The sequence below is a fragment of the Python bivittatus genome, unplaced genomic scaffold, assembly GCF_059951505.1.
Source record: "Python bivittatus isolate LINGU-HERP-01145 unplaced genomic scaffold, Pbiv_v1 ctg000840_np1212, whole genome shotgun sequence".
Lineage (NCBI taxonomy): Eukaryota > Metazoa > Chordata > Lepidosauria > Squamata > Pythonidae > Python > Python bivittatus.
In genome coordinates this window covers 24861427-24875442 of record NW_028277113.1, presented here as the reverse complement: position 1 = coordinate 24875442, position 14016 = coordinate 24861427, and the positions used below count along the sequence as shown (strand labels likewise).

The 14016-nt window shown below is 38.7% G+C and overlaps 1 protein-coding gene across 7 annotated transcripts in view; it reads left to right on the top strand.

Moving 5' to 3' along the window:
- The first annotated feature begins 629 nt into the window (after positions 1 to 629).
- The window catches only part of CUNH18orf63 (chromosome unknown C18orf63 homolog), a 35565-nt gene continuing 22178 nt past the window's right edge, over positions 630 to 14016 (top strand). For 3 of the 7 annotated variants that reach the window (XM_088130773.1, XM_088130776.1, XM_088130772.1), the window contains exons 1-4: positions 630 to 798; positions 7747 to 7825; positions 10636 to 10692; positions 12740 to 12851. In XM_088130773.1, the coding sequence (XP_087986899.1) occupies positions 7820 to 7825; positions 10636 to 10692; positions 12740 to 12851 (175 nt within the window). In that variant the 5' untranslated portion in view covers positions 630 to 798; positions 7747 to 7819. Of the gene's footprint in view, positions 799 to 7746; positions 7826 to 10635; positions 10693 to 12739; positions 12852 to 14016 lie in introns of those variants that run through there. The other 4 variants (XM_088130778.1, XM_088130775.1, XM_088130774.1 and 1 more) reach the window with 3 other exon arrangements.

The following is a 14016-nucleotide window of genomic DNA, read 5'->3' as shown; positions in this document are numbered from 1 at the left end:
AAACTGGGGACAAATTTGTGACAACTTACCACAATTAATAAAAGTGTTGAAAGTGTTTGCTCAACTTGTAGGTAGGTATTTGCTTTGTTTAGCCATGCATTTGAACTGTATAGGACACACACATACAATTTTGAACTAGTATAATCCCACTTTTTATGTACCTACAGAGAAACGATGAGATTTTTCTGAAATCCTGATAATGCAGTTACTATGAACAAGCTGAAAAATTAGTGGACTGCAAAGAAAAAAAATACAAAAATCAAAAATAGCCGCACTGATCTATTAGGAAAACAAAATTTGTTACAGTTGGGCAGTGTGTTAGGGAATAAAGTTCAAAATAAATCTTTGAATAATATCTGCCATATCAGTCAGGAATTCATAAATCAGAGATTGCAGAAGTAAAAATTCTAGAGTTTTAGGGAGGTGTTTTATATCTCCACGTGGCACCAAAGCCGCCTCTCCAGCAGTTCAAAAACGGTCCGTGATCTACGCCTGGATGAGAATTAAAATCTTTTTAAACGCTCAGTCATTTTTTTCCCCCTACAAATGTGAAAGAAAAAACTCGCGTGACCCCGCCTTCTGCCCTTCGTTCCAGTGCGCCTTATCACGTGCTGTCGAATTTTGGACGGGCGAAATCCGGGGCTGCGTTGCAAGCGAGCTCTGACCTCTTACCCACCTTCCCGCGGCCACGGAATTGCACCATAGATACTTTTCTAAATCACCTCTCGCTTTGCTAAATCAGCCGTGCGTACTTTTCCTCTCTACGCTATCGAGCGCTTTAGGCATTCACTGAAAACGGCAAGTGCAGGGAAACAAAAGGACGGTGTGCGCAAAAAGGGGGAAAGGGTTAAGATTTGTAACTGGGAGAAGCCCACCTTTTTCTGTCAGCAAGTCAGATTGACGACTTGCCCCGCGAGGTTTGCTCTTTCTCTCGCTGCCCCCTTCTCTTTTCACTCCTACCGCTGCTTTTCTGCCTTTACTGTGCACCTTCATTGTGTGCCATTCCAAGCATAGGCCTTCCTGCCCCCTCACTAGATTTTCCCGCGCTTTTTAGATAACCTGCTTCGCGTTCACAAATTTTAAACAAGGATTTTGGAGCTGGAGATATCCTACAAGTAATTGCATACTTGCAAAATTCCTAATTGAGATTATTCTTCAGTGGCAGTTTTCCTACCATAAGGTGGTTTTCAGACAGTTATGACTCATCCATCAAAGTGAGATGGATTACACAAGTTTCATACAGAACATGTCCCTCTAGTCAAACTAGGCTAGTTAGGCAAATGATGTCATATTTAGTGGAAAATATTTATGAGATTACAGTGCCAAGTTCCCAAAAGTACATCATTTGCTTTTTCTGCACTAAAGATTGAGTGTGATGATACAAAGCAGAAGGAGCGTTTTGTTGCTGTTGTATCTGTGGTGACTCGGCCACATTAAAATGGGACGTTACTGAATTTTCCTCTAGTCAACAAATATAATTTAAAGAAAAAATGTTCCCAGCCTATCTTGCAGGAAGAGAAACGAGCTGTGGTTTAATTCCTGTTTTTCAGGTTTCTCCCAAGCTTTCTGTCAGTCTTAGGCCTGAAGACAAAAAGAGTTAACTGTAAAACAGCAGTTCTAAGGTTACCATATTTTGTAATAATCATTGTTGATTGTAAAAAAAAGAATGAGTGCTTTTCATCAAGTTTTTCTCTCACACCCTTGAGAAAAAAGATTATTTCTGGCATTCTAAGAGTTCTGCCATTTTGGCTTTTTTAGGGGAAAACATCTGTGTAATAACCTCTGCAAATACAGGTGGTCCTTGAGTTATGATCGCAATTGGGACTGGGATTGCTATCACTAAGTGATACAGTTGTAAAGTGCAATGTCATGTGACCGCATCCCAATTGTTGTTGTAACCTAAGATGTGTGAGTCCTTAAGCAGGAAGTGGAGGGAGTCCCAGGTTAGTGAGGGAGGCCCTGGGAGGCCGGGTGCAGGCCATGCAGGAGTTGGAGGAGGGGGTCCTCAGTATGGCATGAGCTCAGAAAGACCTGTGATTGAAGGTGCTGGGTGCATGTGATTGCAGGGAGGCTGGGGAAAGAGGGTGTGGGGTGCATGTGTGCAAGTGCAAGGAAGCTAAGGAAAGAGGGCACAGGGTGCATGAGATTTCAGGGAAGCCGTGAAAAGAGGTTGCGAGGTACGTGCATGTGTGTGCGATTGCAGGGAGGTCAGAGAAAACAGGCATGGACTATATGTATGCATGTGTGCCATTGCAGAGAGGTCATAGAAAGAAGGCGTAGGGTGCATGCAATCGCAGGGAGGCCTTAGAGGGCACGGGTGTGTGCATGTGTGTGTGCGAGTGCGGGGAGGCGGGGAGGGGAAGAGGGCGCAGGGTATGTGCATGTGTGTGTGTGATCACAGGGAGGCCTGGAAAAGAGGGAGTGGGGTACGTGTGAGTGAAGAAAGGCCAGTGGGGAGACAACCCAGCAACTTGCAACCTTCCTTGATGGCTTCCCATTGACTTTGCTTGGGGGGAGCTGGCAGGGAAGAGTGCAAATGGCGATCACATTACTGCGGAACTCTGCAACTGGTCATAAGCGCAAGCTGGTTGCCAGGCACCTGAATTTTGTTCACGTGACCGCGGGGGCACTGCAATGGCCAAAACTTCTAGGACAGATCATAAGTCCCTTTATTAAGCACCATCATAACTTTGAATAGTCGCTGAACAAATGGTCATAACTTGAGGACTACCTGTAGAAGTTATTATTGTTAATCTGTAACTCAAAGTGTAGTAACATTGACAACAGAAGTATTTAATCATTTTTATTTATTTATTACTTTAGCTTATGTTTTAGTTCACTTCCTATAGGATTACCAGACATCAAGCAAAAGGAGGACATGTTCTTTTTGTCTCCATGTCCTCCATCCAGCAGGCATAGCTTTAAAATCAAATATTGTCCAGTTTTTTAAATATCTAACAATATATTTTCTCCTTGGTTCGGTGCTTCCCTAATAAGTGCTACTGGCAAGTTAACAAGATCAGATTTGTGACCTTAATTAGTTGATTAGTGCCTTCCAGCCATTGGCATTGCTGCCTGAAATTTGCAAGACCTTAATCAATTACATGCTGAAGGCTTTTGTTTCCTAAGAGGTTCAAGCTCATTTCTGTGATTGCAAAACCAGTCTTTCTGCTGCTGGACAAAAGTACAGGTAGTCCCTTGGCTTATGTCCATTCGTTCAGTGACCATTCAGAGTTGCAGCAGTGCTGAAAAATTGGATGTATGACTGGTTCCCGAAGTTTATTTATTTATTTATCAAATTTATATCTATATTTATATAATTCTGGCCATCGCAGCACTGCCTTTGGTCACATGATCGCAATCTGGGTGCTCAGGTGCCTGGCTCGCAATTACAACATTGTGGGAAGCCACGGTCACGTGACTGCCATTTGCAACCTTTCCTGCTGGCTTCCCACAAGCAAGTCAATGGGGAAGCTGGCGGGGAAGGTGCAAGTCACTCCAGCAAGTCGCTCCCACCTATAGCACCCCCCCATCTGCCTGCAGCCTCCACCGGCATTCCCAGGTCCTCTCCGGCCTCCATCACGTGATCGAAATTTGGGCGCTTCTTAACCCATGGGCATTTACCACCATCACAGTGATCACCATTTGTGTGCTTCACAACTGGCTTCCAACAAGTAGAGTCAATGGAAAAGCTGGCAGTAAAATCACAAGTTGAGGTCATGTGATGTCTTGCGTAACAACCACAGCGGAACTGACGTAAGTCCGGCACAGTCATGTGATGTCTCACTTAACAACTGTGTCACTTAGCAATGGAGTTGCTGGTCCCAATTGTGATCATTAAGTGAAGACTACCTGTACCTGCACAGTACAGGTAGCCCTCATTTATGACAGCAATTGGGACCAGAATTTCTGTTGCTAAGTGATATGGTTGTAAAGCATGACTGCATCACTTCGCAACAGCAATCCCTGCAGTCCCAGTTACCATTGTTAATCAAATCCCATGGTTGTTAGGCAAGGCAACTTCCTGCTGGCTTCCCACAACCAGGTCAGTGGAGAAGCCAGCAGGATGTTGCAAGTCCCAGGTGGCTTGCAAACAGGCTGGCAGGCAGGCAACCGGCTGCTGGAGTGGGGAGGGCGTGATGGGGTGCATGAGGGGTGCGAGGGAAGTGTAGCCAATCTTGGGGAAGATGTGCGTGGTTGCATAAGTGGTGGGGGAGGCGCAGCAAGGCTTGGGGAGGGTGCATAGGGGTTTGCAAGTGGCCAGCATAGCGTGAGCAGAGAGGGGCTGTGGAAGAGTGTATGGGTGGGGGAGACTTATCTCAGTGACTTGAGACCTTCCCTGAGGGCTTTCCCACTGACTTTCCAGGGAAGCTGGCAGGGAAGGTCGCAAATGGCGATCACATGATTACGAGCCACTGCAACCAGTCATAAGCGCGAGCCGGTTGTCAAACACCCAGATCATGATCATGTGACCACAGGGGTGGTGGGATGGCTGGTACTCCGAGGACCGGTTATAACCACCATTCGTTCAGCACTGTTATAACTTTGAACAGTTGCTGAACGAATGGTCATAAGTCAAGGACTACCTGTAGATAAATTCTGCATAGGTGCAATGAAAACAAAGCAACAGATTATGCAAATTTGACTGTGATTCTACTGATACATTGTTGTAAATTTATTGATCATTGATTATAAATAGTGATTCTGTCTATACTGGGGCAAAGTGTGAATATCTGCCACTCACAGCAGTTTTATTTATTCTTAAATAACTAATTAATTAGTTTGATTCATGAGAAAGTGTACTGCCATACTGCATAGTTTGAGAAGCCCTGTAGTAAGGAATTCCTAGTGAGCTGTAGCTCACTAGTAATCAGGGAAGGCAGGAAAAAGTGTTAAATTTCATACTGCGTTCCCCACCTATTCACTATGTAATGAAGACAAACTGGTCTGACTGATTATTTAATCTGAACAGAAAATATTCTTGACCCTGTAATCTATGCATAGTTAAACTATAAAATTTTCTGCTATCATGTGTGATTATGAGCAACCATGGAGAGATGCAGCTAGCAGTAGCCACTAGTTTTGATAGCTGAATACTGCCTTCAGAATTAAAAGCAGTACGCATCAACTATCAGGACTCACGTTCTTATAATTCTGGCACTAGTAGATGCCCTGTGTATTTTTCAATTTGCACATAATTAATTAATTAATTAGATCAAATCCAAAGGTTGAGATGCTATATACTGTTATTTATGAATAGCTTTGTGAATTGAAGAATAGGACTTGCTATTCAGTTAAAATGAATGCTGAGCCATTTCCCAAGAATTTCAAAATGTCATATATTGTAGTATAGTTTATTTTCACTAATGGAAGTTATTACAATGATCCAGTTTAGGCACAGAGCAAACTAACAAGAATGTCTTGATTTGATTTTGATTTTGTTTGATTAATTTGAAGATAAAACATGTACATTTACATTCATTAACATTTAGGATACCGTATTAAAATCAAGGTTACAAAATGTTCTTCATAGTTATATTCCATGGTATTCCAAGTACTGTACAAGTCAGACTGCATCAAAATGTCATAGTGTATTTACATTCTTTCTAGGAATACCCTTTCTAGGGCTCAGCCAGTTTGGAAAAATGCCTTGTATAAGAGAGGTGAAGGGAAAAGTAAATTGTGGCTACATTTCATTGTTATATGCCTTCTCATTCTGGAGAGAAGGAAATGAAAATAGCATTTGGGATTTTTCTTTCATTTCACCTGAAATAACCTTCCAAATGGAAAATGGGAAGTTCTTTAATAAAATTATATGTATGCCGCAGATATATGGAAACCTCTATGTGCCTAGATTACTTTCTTTGTTTCAGACTGGTAAGTACTGTACTCAGCCTTCCAACTTCACTGTCAGAGAGAACGACATTAAAAAATAACTTTCTAGTCGGCTTGAATTTGCATCATATCTTTATATCTTTTTGATAATTGCTTTTTTATGTTACAGATTGGGTTACTTTCTCATGGTTAGCAAAATAAAATGAATGATGCTAGGAGTCAGTCTCTGTTTTTCAGCAGTCTGCCTGAGCTACAGAAACTTTATGCTGTGACGGTTACAGTGAGTTCTCAACTGGCAGCAACTGAGATTAGAACAGAACAGTGGAAGATGTGCAAGTAAAATAAATATAATTATCAATTCATAGTAGATGCAGTTTTAAAAAATAAAATACAGGATGATACATTGCTTATGCTTACCATACTTTGATTATAAGCATTGTCAGCACAGAATCTGACTCGATCGCACCCTTCTCCCTGAAATCTGGCAGGCCTCTACTCTCCTAGCCTGCTGGGAAACCTTGTACCTTTTTCCATAAGCATTGGAGTAGAGTGTAGCTGGAGGCCAGTAAAGTTTTTTGTTGATGAGGGGAGGGGGTGGTTTGGAGGGCGCTGAGAGTTTTTGTGATGGCTTTTATGCTTTTACTGTTTTTACTGTTGTATGTTAGCTACCCAGGATTATGATGCATTAGATGGGTGGCTATATAAGTCAAATAAATAAATATATAAAATGTGCTTTGCACTGAAGATGCCTGGTGAGATAGGGAATGACTCCTGTTCTGACTTGAAGCTGCACTGTAAGCATGACACAGTAGCTGTAGCTCAAATTCTAACATTTCTTTCGTTTGCATATAAAATACAGTTCATATTTTAACAATCTACTTGATTGCAAGTAGAATTTGATCCTTTTGTTGTTGAAACAGACTTGCTATCATTATGCTTGAAGTCAGCTTTATAATGATAGATATTAAAAATCCCCCAGGAAAAAAATAGAGATTTTATTTTAAAAACTTGGTCTCTTTATGTCTCATGTGATGGGGAATCTCCAAATTCAGTTTCAGTTTCAATTTAAGTAAATGTTATTGAAATTCTAGTTTCAATAGAATAACTGGCATCTCAGTTTTTGCTATTCTGTTTGCTGGAATAATTTGTTTTGGGACTGAACCAGTAGAATTCACACACAGTGGTATACATTGCAATCCTCTGTTGGAATTTTTGTTTTTTGGGGGATGGGTGAAGGGCTAGTATATTAGAAATCATTTTGGGGAGGTATATATACTGTTAAGTGGCCTGTTATACTGGATAAATATTATTTTAGTGGCAGTACTTTATTTTCTTTTCATTTTTCTGCATTTCTGCTCAGACCTGTTGTAGAGGCTGAATATGGTTGAATATGGTAGAATTAGAACAGCAGAATAATAATTCATTGCAGCAAAGTCCTTTTTTTTTTTTTGCTTATTTTCTATCTCAGACTGTTTGCCTTCATTATTAGAAAACTTTTAAGCTATTAAAGTTATTCTAACTTTAGTAGGGGTTTTTTTCTCTTCAGACTGGGGTAAAACTTTGTGGGTTGGAACACTATCAGTTGAATTATTAATTTTTTGGGCCAAGGGCTTTTGATTATAATGCTTGTGGAAGAATTCCAAAAATTGAGTAGGGTCAAAACAAAGAGGTGGACTGGATTAGGACAAAACAAAGTTTAATAGTAAATTTAAGTTAATATATTTAATTAAATACTGTTGATATGATTACTTATGTTATATTTAGTATCTTCCCCTGTTGTCAAAGAAAAAAAAATATTTAGCAGCAAGTTTTAAAGGAACTCTTTTGGGCGCTCCATGCCTTGTATACAAGTCTTAATTAAAAAGTATAAAATTATTAAGATTAGTGACAAGCTTTTAATATTTTACCTAGGCAACTCCTGCTGCTGTGTCAAGGTATCATTTCTTCGCCTGTTCCTGGAACAGTGAATCAAATTTCAGTGATTATGACGGTCAGAAATATTTCATTTTCATTAATTAAAAATAATAAAAATAATTTCAATTTATAACAGCTTCAAAATTTATAGTTAATCAATAGGAAGTTCCCACTTATGTCTCACACAGTGCTTTCTCTCAAAAAGCATTTTCTTTTTTTTATTGTGCTACTGAAGGTAAGCAGATATGTATTTCACACAAACAATTTATACTAAATTGATGAAAAGGTCTAAGAATTTAAGGATATTGATCATGATGTATTATATTCACTATAAAAATGTATACCTAATCAGCCTTCTTGTTTCTTTGTTCATCAACAGAAAGCAGTACTTTTTTTTTTGTTCTTCATCTGCTCTATCAGTCTTCAATTCTCTATCAGGTCACATGTCTCCTGAATTCCATCTTGTCCTCCATAAGTGGGCAAAATGAGTGGGTGGATTGCTTTTATGTTGGTTTTGTTTATTCTTCCTGGGTCCTGATTACAAGAAAGTTTTGCTCAACTTCTGCTGCAGTTTAAGATGTTAAGGAAGGAATATAGCTAACTTTGTCATGAAGTCCAATCTTTAATGCACCTCAGTGGTTTCCTAATCCCTGGTAATGTTTGGTTTGATTTTATTTGAAACATACAACAATATTTTGTAGTGATTTTATTAAAGATTATAAATACAACAGTAAAAACTAATACAAACTAAAAAAGATAGATAGAAAAATAAAAAAGAGTAGAAGGTGCAGAAAAGTAAGGGGAAAAAAGGAAAAATGAGAAAGAAATAGAAAAGAAAGAAAAGTAACAATATAATAAAGAAAAGGAAAAATATATAAAGAAGTGACTTCCCACTTTCATCACAAGTATAAACAATTTCAGTAACTTATCACCTCCTCTTAAAATACCACAAAAGAACTCTTCTTTCATATCCCATCTCTTATCTAAAAACAAATCCGTAAAGTATCGTCATTTCAGTTTTGGTGTCAGCAAAAGTCCATTAAGGGTTGCCAGAAATAACACATATCTATTTTAACTTTGATCAAATAAACCAGTGTTATGTTTCTTCCTTTTACTTCTGACAATCTTAATCTTAGTCCATTCAAATAATATCATAGAACTTGATTTCTTTTCATTTTTTCTTTGTTCCTTCTCATGAGATTCTTCAAAACTTTCACAAGCCTCCTTTGTAAATCCAGTGTAGGAAAATTATCCAGATCATTCTCTTGGTTTATTCTTTGTATATACCTTTTAATTATTAAGACATCAGCTGGTTTCTTTTGTATGTCCAGTATAACATCTTTTTCCATATCACTCTTGTAGCCTTTCATTTGTAAATCCATTCTCAACTGAGTCTTGATCTTGTCAGGTAAAACTTGCTTCTCTTCCATAACATTTTTAGACACAATCTCTCCATAGAGGTAGATGTTTCTGTTGACACTATTAATAATAACTTCTGAGGCCATTTTTCAAAAATATCATTCAATATGTTCTATGTTAGAATATTTTGCTTCATTCTGTAATTGTAAGTGGAGTTTGTGTTCTTCTTTAATTGTAATCTTTAGTTTCCTCTAGTATCCAATTTTTTAAATCTTATGTTTTTTTTAAAAAAAATTCAAAACAAAAGCATTTTCCCACGGGAAGGATTATTTATAATTAATTCCAAAATCTTATTTCAAATTTATCTGGACCCTTAGTCCATTTGTAACTTTCTAAAATCAAAGTTTTAATCACCCCTTTGCTGTTTATTCCAAAAAAATTTTTAAATGCTTAAACTTGTAGTTAAAACTTTCTTTTGCTAAGGATTGAAGTTAACTCACCTGGTGCTATTAAACTTGTCAATCCAAAGGTTTCTCATAGCTGAAAAGCAGTTAACAAGCAATTTCCAAAAGTGATTAGAAAAGGAAGTATGCGAACTTAGTGTCCTTTCAAAGGTGCTGACTGCAGTTTGAGCAAGATGGCTATTCCCTTGCCTTCCAGAGCTCTAAACCCTCCAGAGACCACTATCTTGTGGTCCCCTCACAAGGAGAGCTGTCTGGAGCACTTGCAGAGTGACTTCTCCCCTTACCTAATTGCTGTCTGTCTGTCTGTCTATCTATTTTCTATCCATCTATTTATGCAAACAGCCAGATAAATATATACAGTGCGTATGAAAACATGGGGTGAAGGCAAGCAATTTATTTTCTTCACTGTTTATGTGACATGGGCATGAGAGCTCTTTTGTTATTTCCAAGGCTGTGGCAGTCAACGGGGTGGAGTATGGTTTGAATTCCATTTTTCAAATTGTCCTATTGGTCAGGCTGTTCTGATGCAAGCAAAAATTAAAATTGTATAAGGTTGGCTTCTGAGGCTGGTTTACGACAGACAGATAGTGGGAAAAAAGTGAAACCTCTACTATGTGAATGTGCCCATAATATTATTGCAACTTTGCCTCTTTGCCAGGAACTCTGCAACACTCAAGCTGTTTACTCAGTTGCACCTCCCTGTTTTCCTTTTCTTAAAGGCTGCATTTCCTTAATTGCAAACTTTATATCTCAGAAGCTCTAATCTGTTTCTGTTGCTTTCTTATGTATTTTATAGAAAGTCTCCTCTCTCAAACTAAACAGTCAGTGATTTGCATTTGGCTTCAATGTTTAACATGTTACGATAGTATTAACAGCCTGATGTCTAAATGAAAAAGTGCCAAGGGCCTGTCTTCCAATAGAAATGCTACTCTCTAAGGTACCTTTCACCTGTATTTCTGAAAGCATTCATGTTTCAGAAGGACTTACTATTTGAACAGATAGAAGATAGGAAAGAATTTAAAGAGGAAATATGTACAGTAATTTATTTTTTTGCTTGTTTTAGATACCCTTTTACAAATCAGGAACATTTCAAGCTTATATAGAGAAACATGGAGCTACAGTAAGTGATGAAAATTATTTTTCTGGTTGTTTATTTATGCATATAAAAACATCCCAAACTTTCCTATACAGTTTAGCTTAACTACTGCAGGGACTTTGTTATACAAGGAGTGTGCTGTATATTAGTTATGTGTGTGGTTTGCAATGAAGTTAGCTTTTTCTAATATAGATGTGTCAGTTTGGGGGGAAGGATAACAATAAAAAAAGGAGTGGGGAACCTCTGGAAAGCAAACATTACCATTCTCATCCTTAAATCCATTCCCAAGTTCTTAAAAATGGCCTGAAATCATGCTGCTGAAAATTGTCCATTATGCTGGTAATTTTGGCACTGCAATCTTGGGGGATGGGGGGGGGTTGCAAATGAAGTGCTAGAGATACTGCATGTGGCCCACAACCATGGATTATCCAGTCCTGAACTATAGGATTAAAATGCACCTTTCTTTTCAAGCCATGTTAATAAGCTATTTTAGATATTTTCAGAGAGACAAAGTAGTAAGAATATTGTTGAGCAGCTATAGCTGAGTCAAACTTTGCAGAGAACTTTTACTATTCTATGCAGTCAAGTTGATCTATGCACAAGAATATCCACAATAAACTAAAAAACAGTTCTTACTCCATACAGTCCATAGATTGGTTGACCATGATGGTTTTACTGGAAATTTGGTGACATAGTCAATTCAGTGGAAATTTTATGCTTCCAAACTAAAATAATTGTTAATGAGCAGGATGTCAAGGCCTAATGGACAAATCAGAAAATAATAATGTATATCAATAGAAGAGAATATATGTAGCTCAGTGTTGAACTGTGGAGTCCTTGGTGCTCTCTGAGCTTGGTTGTTTGTTCGCAGATGTTTCATTACCCAACTAGGTAAGTAGTGCTAGTGAGTGTGGGGTTTTCTCCCTGTTTATATACAGTAGTTTGCCCTGCCAATGTTGGTGGAGGTGTGGTTTTCTCCTTGGTAGTTCCTTGATTAGAGTACTGTTTTCTGCTTGATTGTTTGTCCGGTATTAATCCCTGCTTATCTGGGTGTAGGCTGCTGGAGAGGGTTTGTTCTGGTCTTTTTATCTCTAAACTGCATTTACACATCATTCAAAAGAGACAATAAAAAAGCTAAGAAAGAAACAAAAGACCAGGTATATATGCAAACATGCAAGATGTAGTTCATTTGTTTATTTAGTTATTCGTTATCATTTAGGCACTCAGGATGGCATAATTATTATTATTATTTTCTGAAATTTGTACGCTGCCCAACTCCCAGTAACTCTGGGCAGTTCACAAGTAGATAGTACTCTCTGTGAGGGAGGGAGGTTGGACTGAGAGAGAATGACTGACATAAAGTCACCACTAAGCTCCTGTGGTTGAGGGTGGACTAGAACCTGAGTTTCCCCTTTTCTAGTCCAATACCATAAACGTAACCGCCATTCTGCTATGGTGGTCATATATTTGTGGATCTGTTTTCTAATAAATATTGTATCAGCTGTATTATGTTGGACCTAAATAAGTAACTTATCATATGCTTTACTGTACAGTAGGTAACTGCAAATGCCTTTTTCAGAAAGAAACCATATATTAACATCAGTGAAGCAGGTTGTAAGACTGGAATGATCTCTGCTTGAAGGTCAGACTAGATGCCTTTTTGCTTAGTATATAACAGTTATGACAGGAGAATAATATTGATTGAGACCAGTGGAGTGGAAGAGAGGATTTAACCTTTGCTCCCAACGCAGCCCTAATTTAAGTTGTGGTCTGTTCTTCCCTTGTTGACCATGAATGCAAATTATAGTCTCAGTGGAACAGCCAGCATGCTCCCAGGCCGAATCATCCCATAAGTGTGATTCACTAAACAAAAAGCAATAATGAAAACATGGGTTACGTGGTTATTGTGTTTGACTCTTAACCATTGGAGAATGCTTTGTGCTGTGCTAGATGGACCAATAATTTGATTAAAAGTAGGGTGTTCCATAATAACAATATTCAATTTCATCCAGAGGCAATGTTTGCAAAGAGAAAGTATAACTCTGTTTTTGTTTATTTTTATATTTATTAGGTAGGAATGCCAGAAAGAGTTACCCCAGCTATCTTTCAGATCTGCCTTTCATATACTCTTAGAGCCAAACTTGCTCCTAACTGGAACCAAGCTGGTCACTTGTTGATACAAGGTAATTATTTGGAACTTTGATAGTCAAAATGTTGCTCTAGTGTTATATACAGTGGTACCTCTAGTTACAAACTTAATCCGTTCCATGACTCTGGTTGCAACTCGAGTTGGTCTCAAGTCGAGGTAAAGTTTCCCATAAGGTTCAATGTAAATACGGTTAATCCGTTCCGCCTTCCGAATTTGGTCGCACCACGAGGCAAATTTCCCCATAAGGTTCAATGTAAATACGGCTAATCCGCCCTCCGAATTTGGTCGCACCCCGAGGTAAATTTCCCCCATAAGGTTCAATGTAAATACGGCTAAACAGTTCTGAAACATGCATTTTATTTTTAAACCTCGAAAACCTTCCAAATGCCACAAAAACCTTCCAAACACCATAAAACACACCACAAGCCTCACCGAAGGTCTCCTTGCTACCGCGATCTCGCCCACAGGAAGCCACGACCGCGTGGCAGCAGGGAAAATGGCCACGGATCCGGTTCGTAAGTAGAGGCAGAGTTCGCAAGTAGAGGTAAATTTTTGGGGCTGGAGCTGGTCGTATCTTGAAAAATTCGTAAGGAGGGGCGTTCGTAACTAGAGGTACCGCTGTATTTTCTGCGTAGTGCATATATTTAATTTTTTTAGCCAGGCATGTTGGCTTTCTTTAAAGAAGGCACAAAATAAATTGTTGAATTACAAATACTCATGGTTGGCCTCATATAAAAAGCAACACTATGAGTCATGAAGCCTTAGAGGTCTACCTTCGGTGCTGCTTGATTATTAAGTAGTGGCAAAGAATAAAGTGACGCAGGATCTAAAAGAGTCTGTCCAAAGACCAGCAAGTGCATGAATGTCTCACTGACCTTGGTTCTATAAGCTGCCCTTTAGATAACGTTATGTGTGCAGGTACTATAGATCTGTGGAATCTTCCTCTCAGTTCTCAATCTTCCTGCAGAATATTATCCTGTGCTGGACATGTTTTTGAGTGTGAAGGATAAAACAACACCATTACCTGAGTCCTGACATACAGAATGATCCAATTAGCATTCTATCTAACCCTCTCAGGGATGGAGTCATAAACAGTATAAAGAAAAACTCAATTTTTCTCTGTGATTATGGTTACAATCTAAGATACTGGTAGGAAAGATCAATTCAGGTGGTTGACGAACTATGTATCTACTGATAGA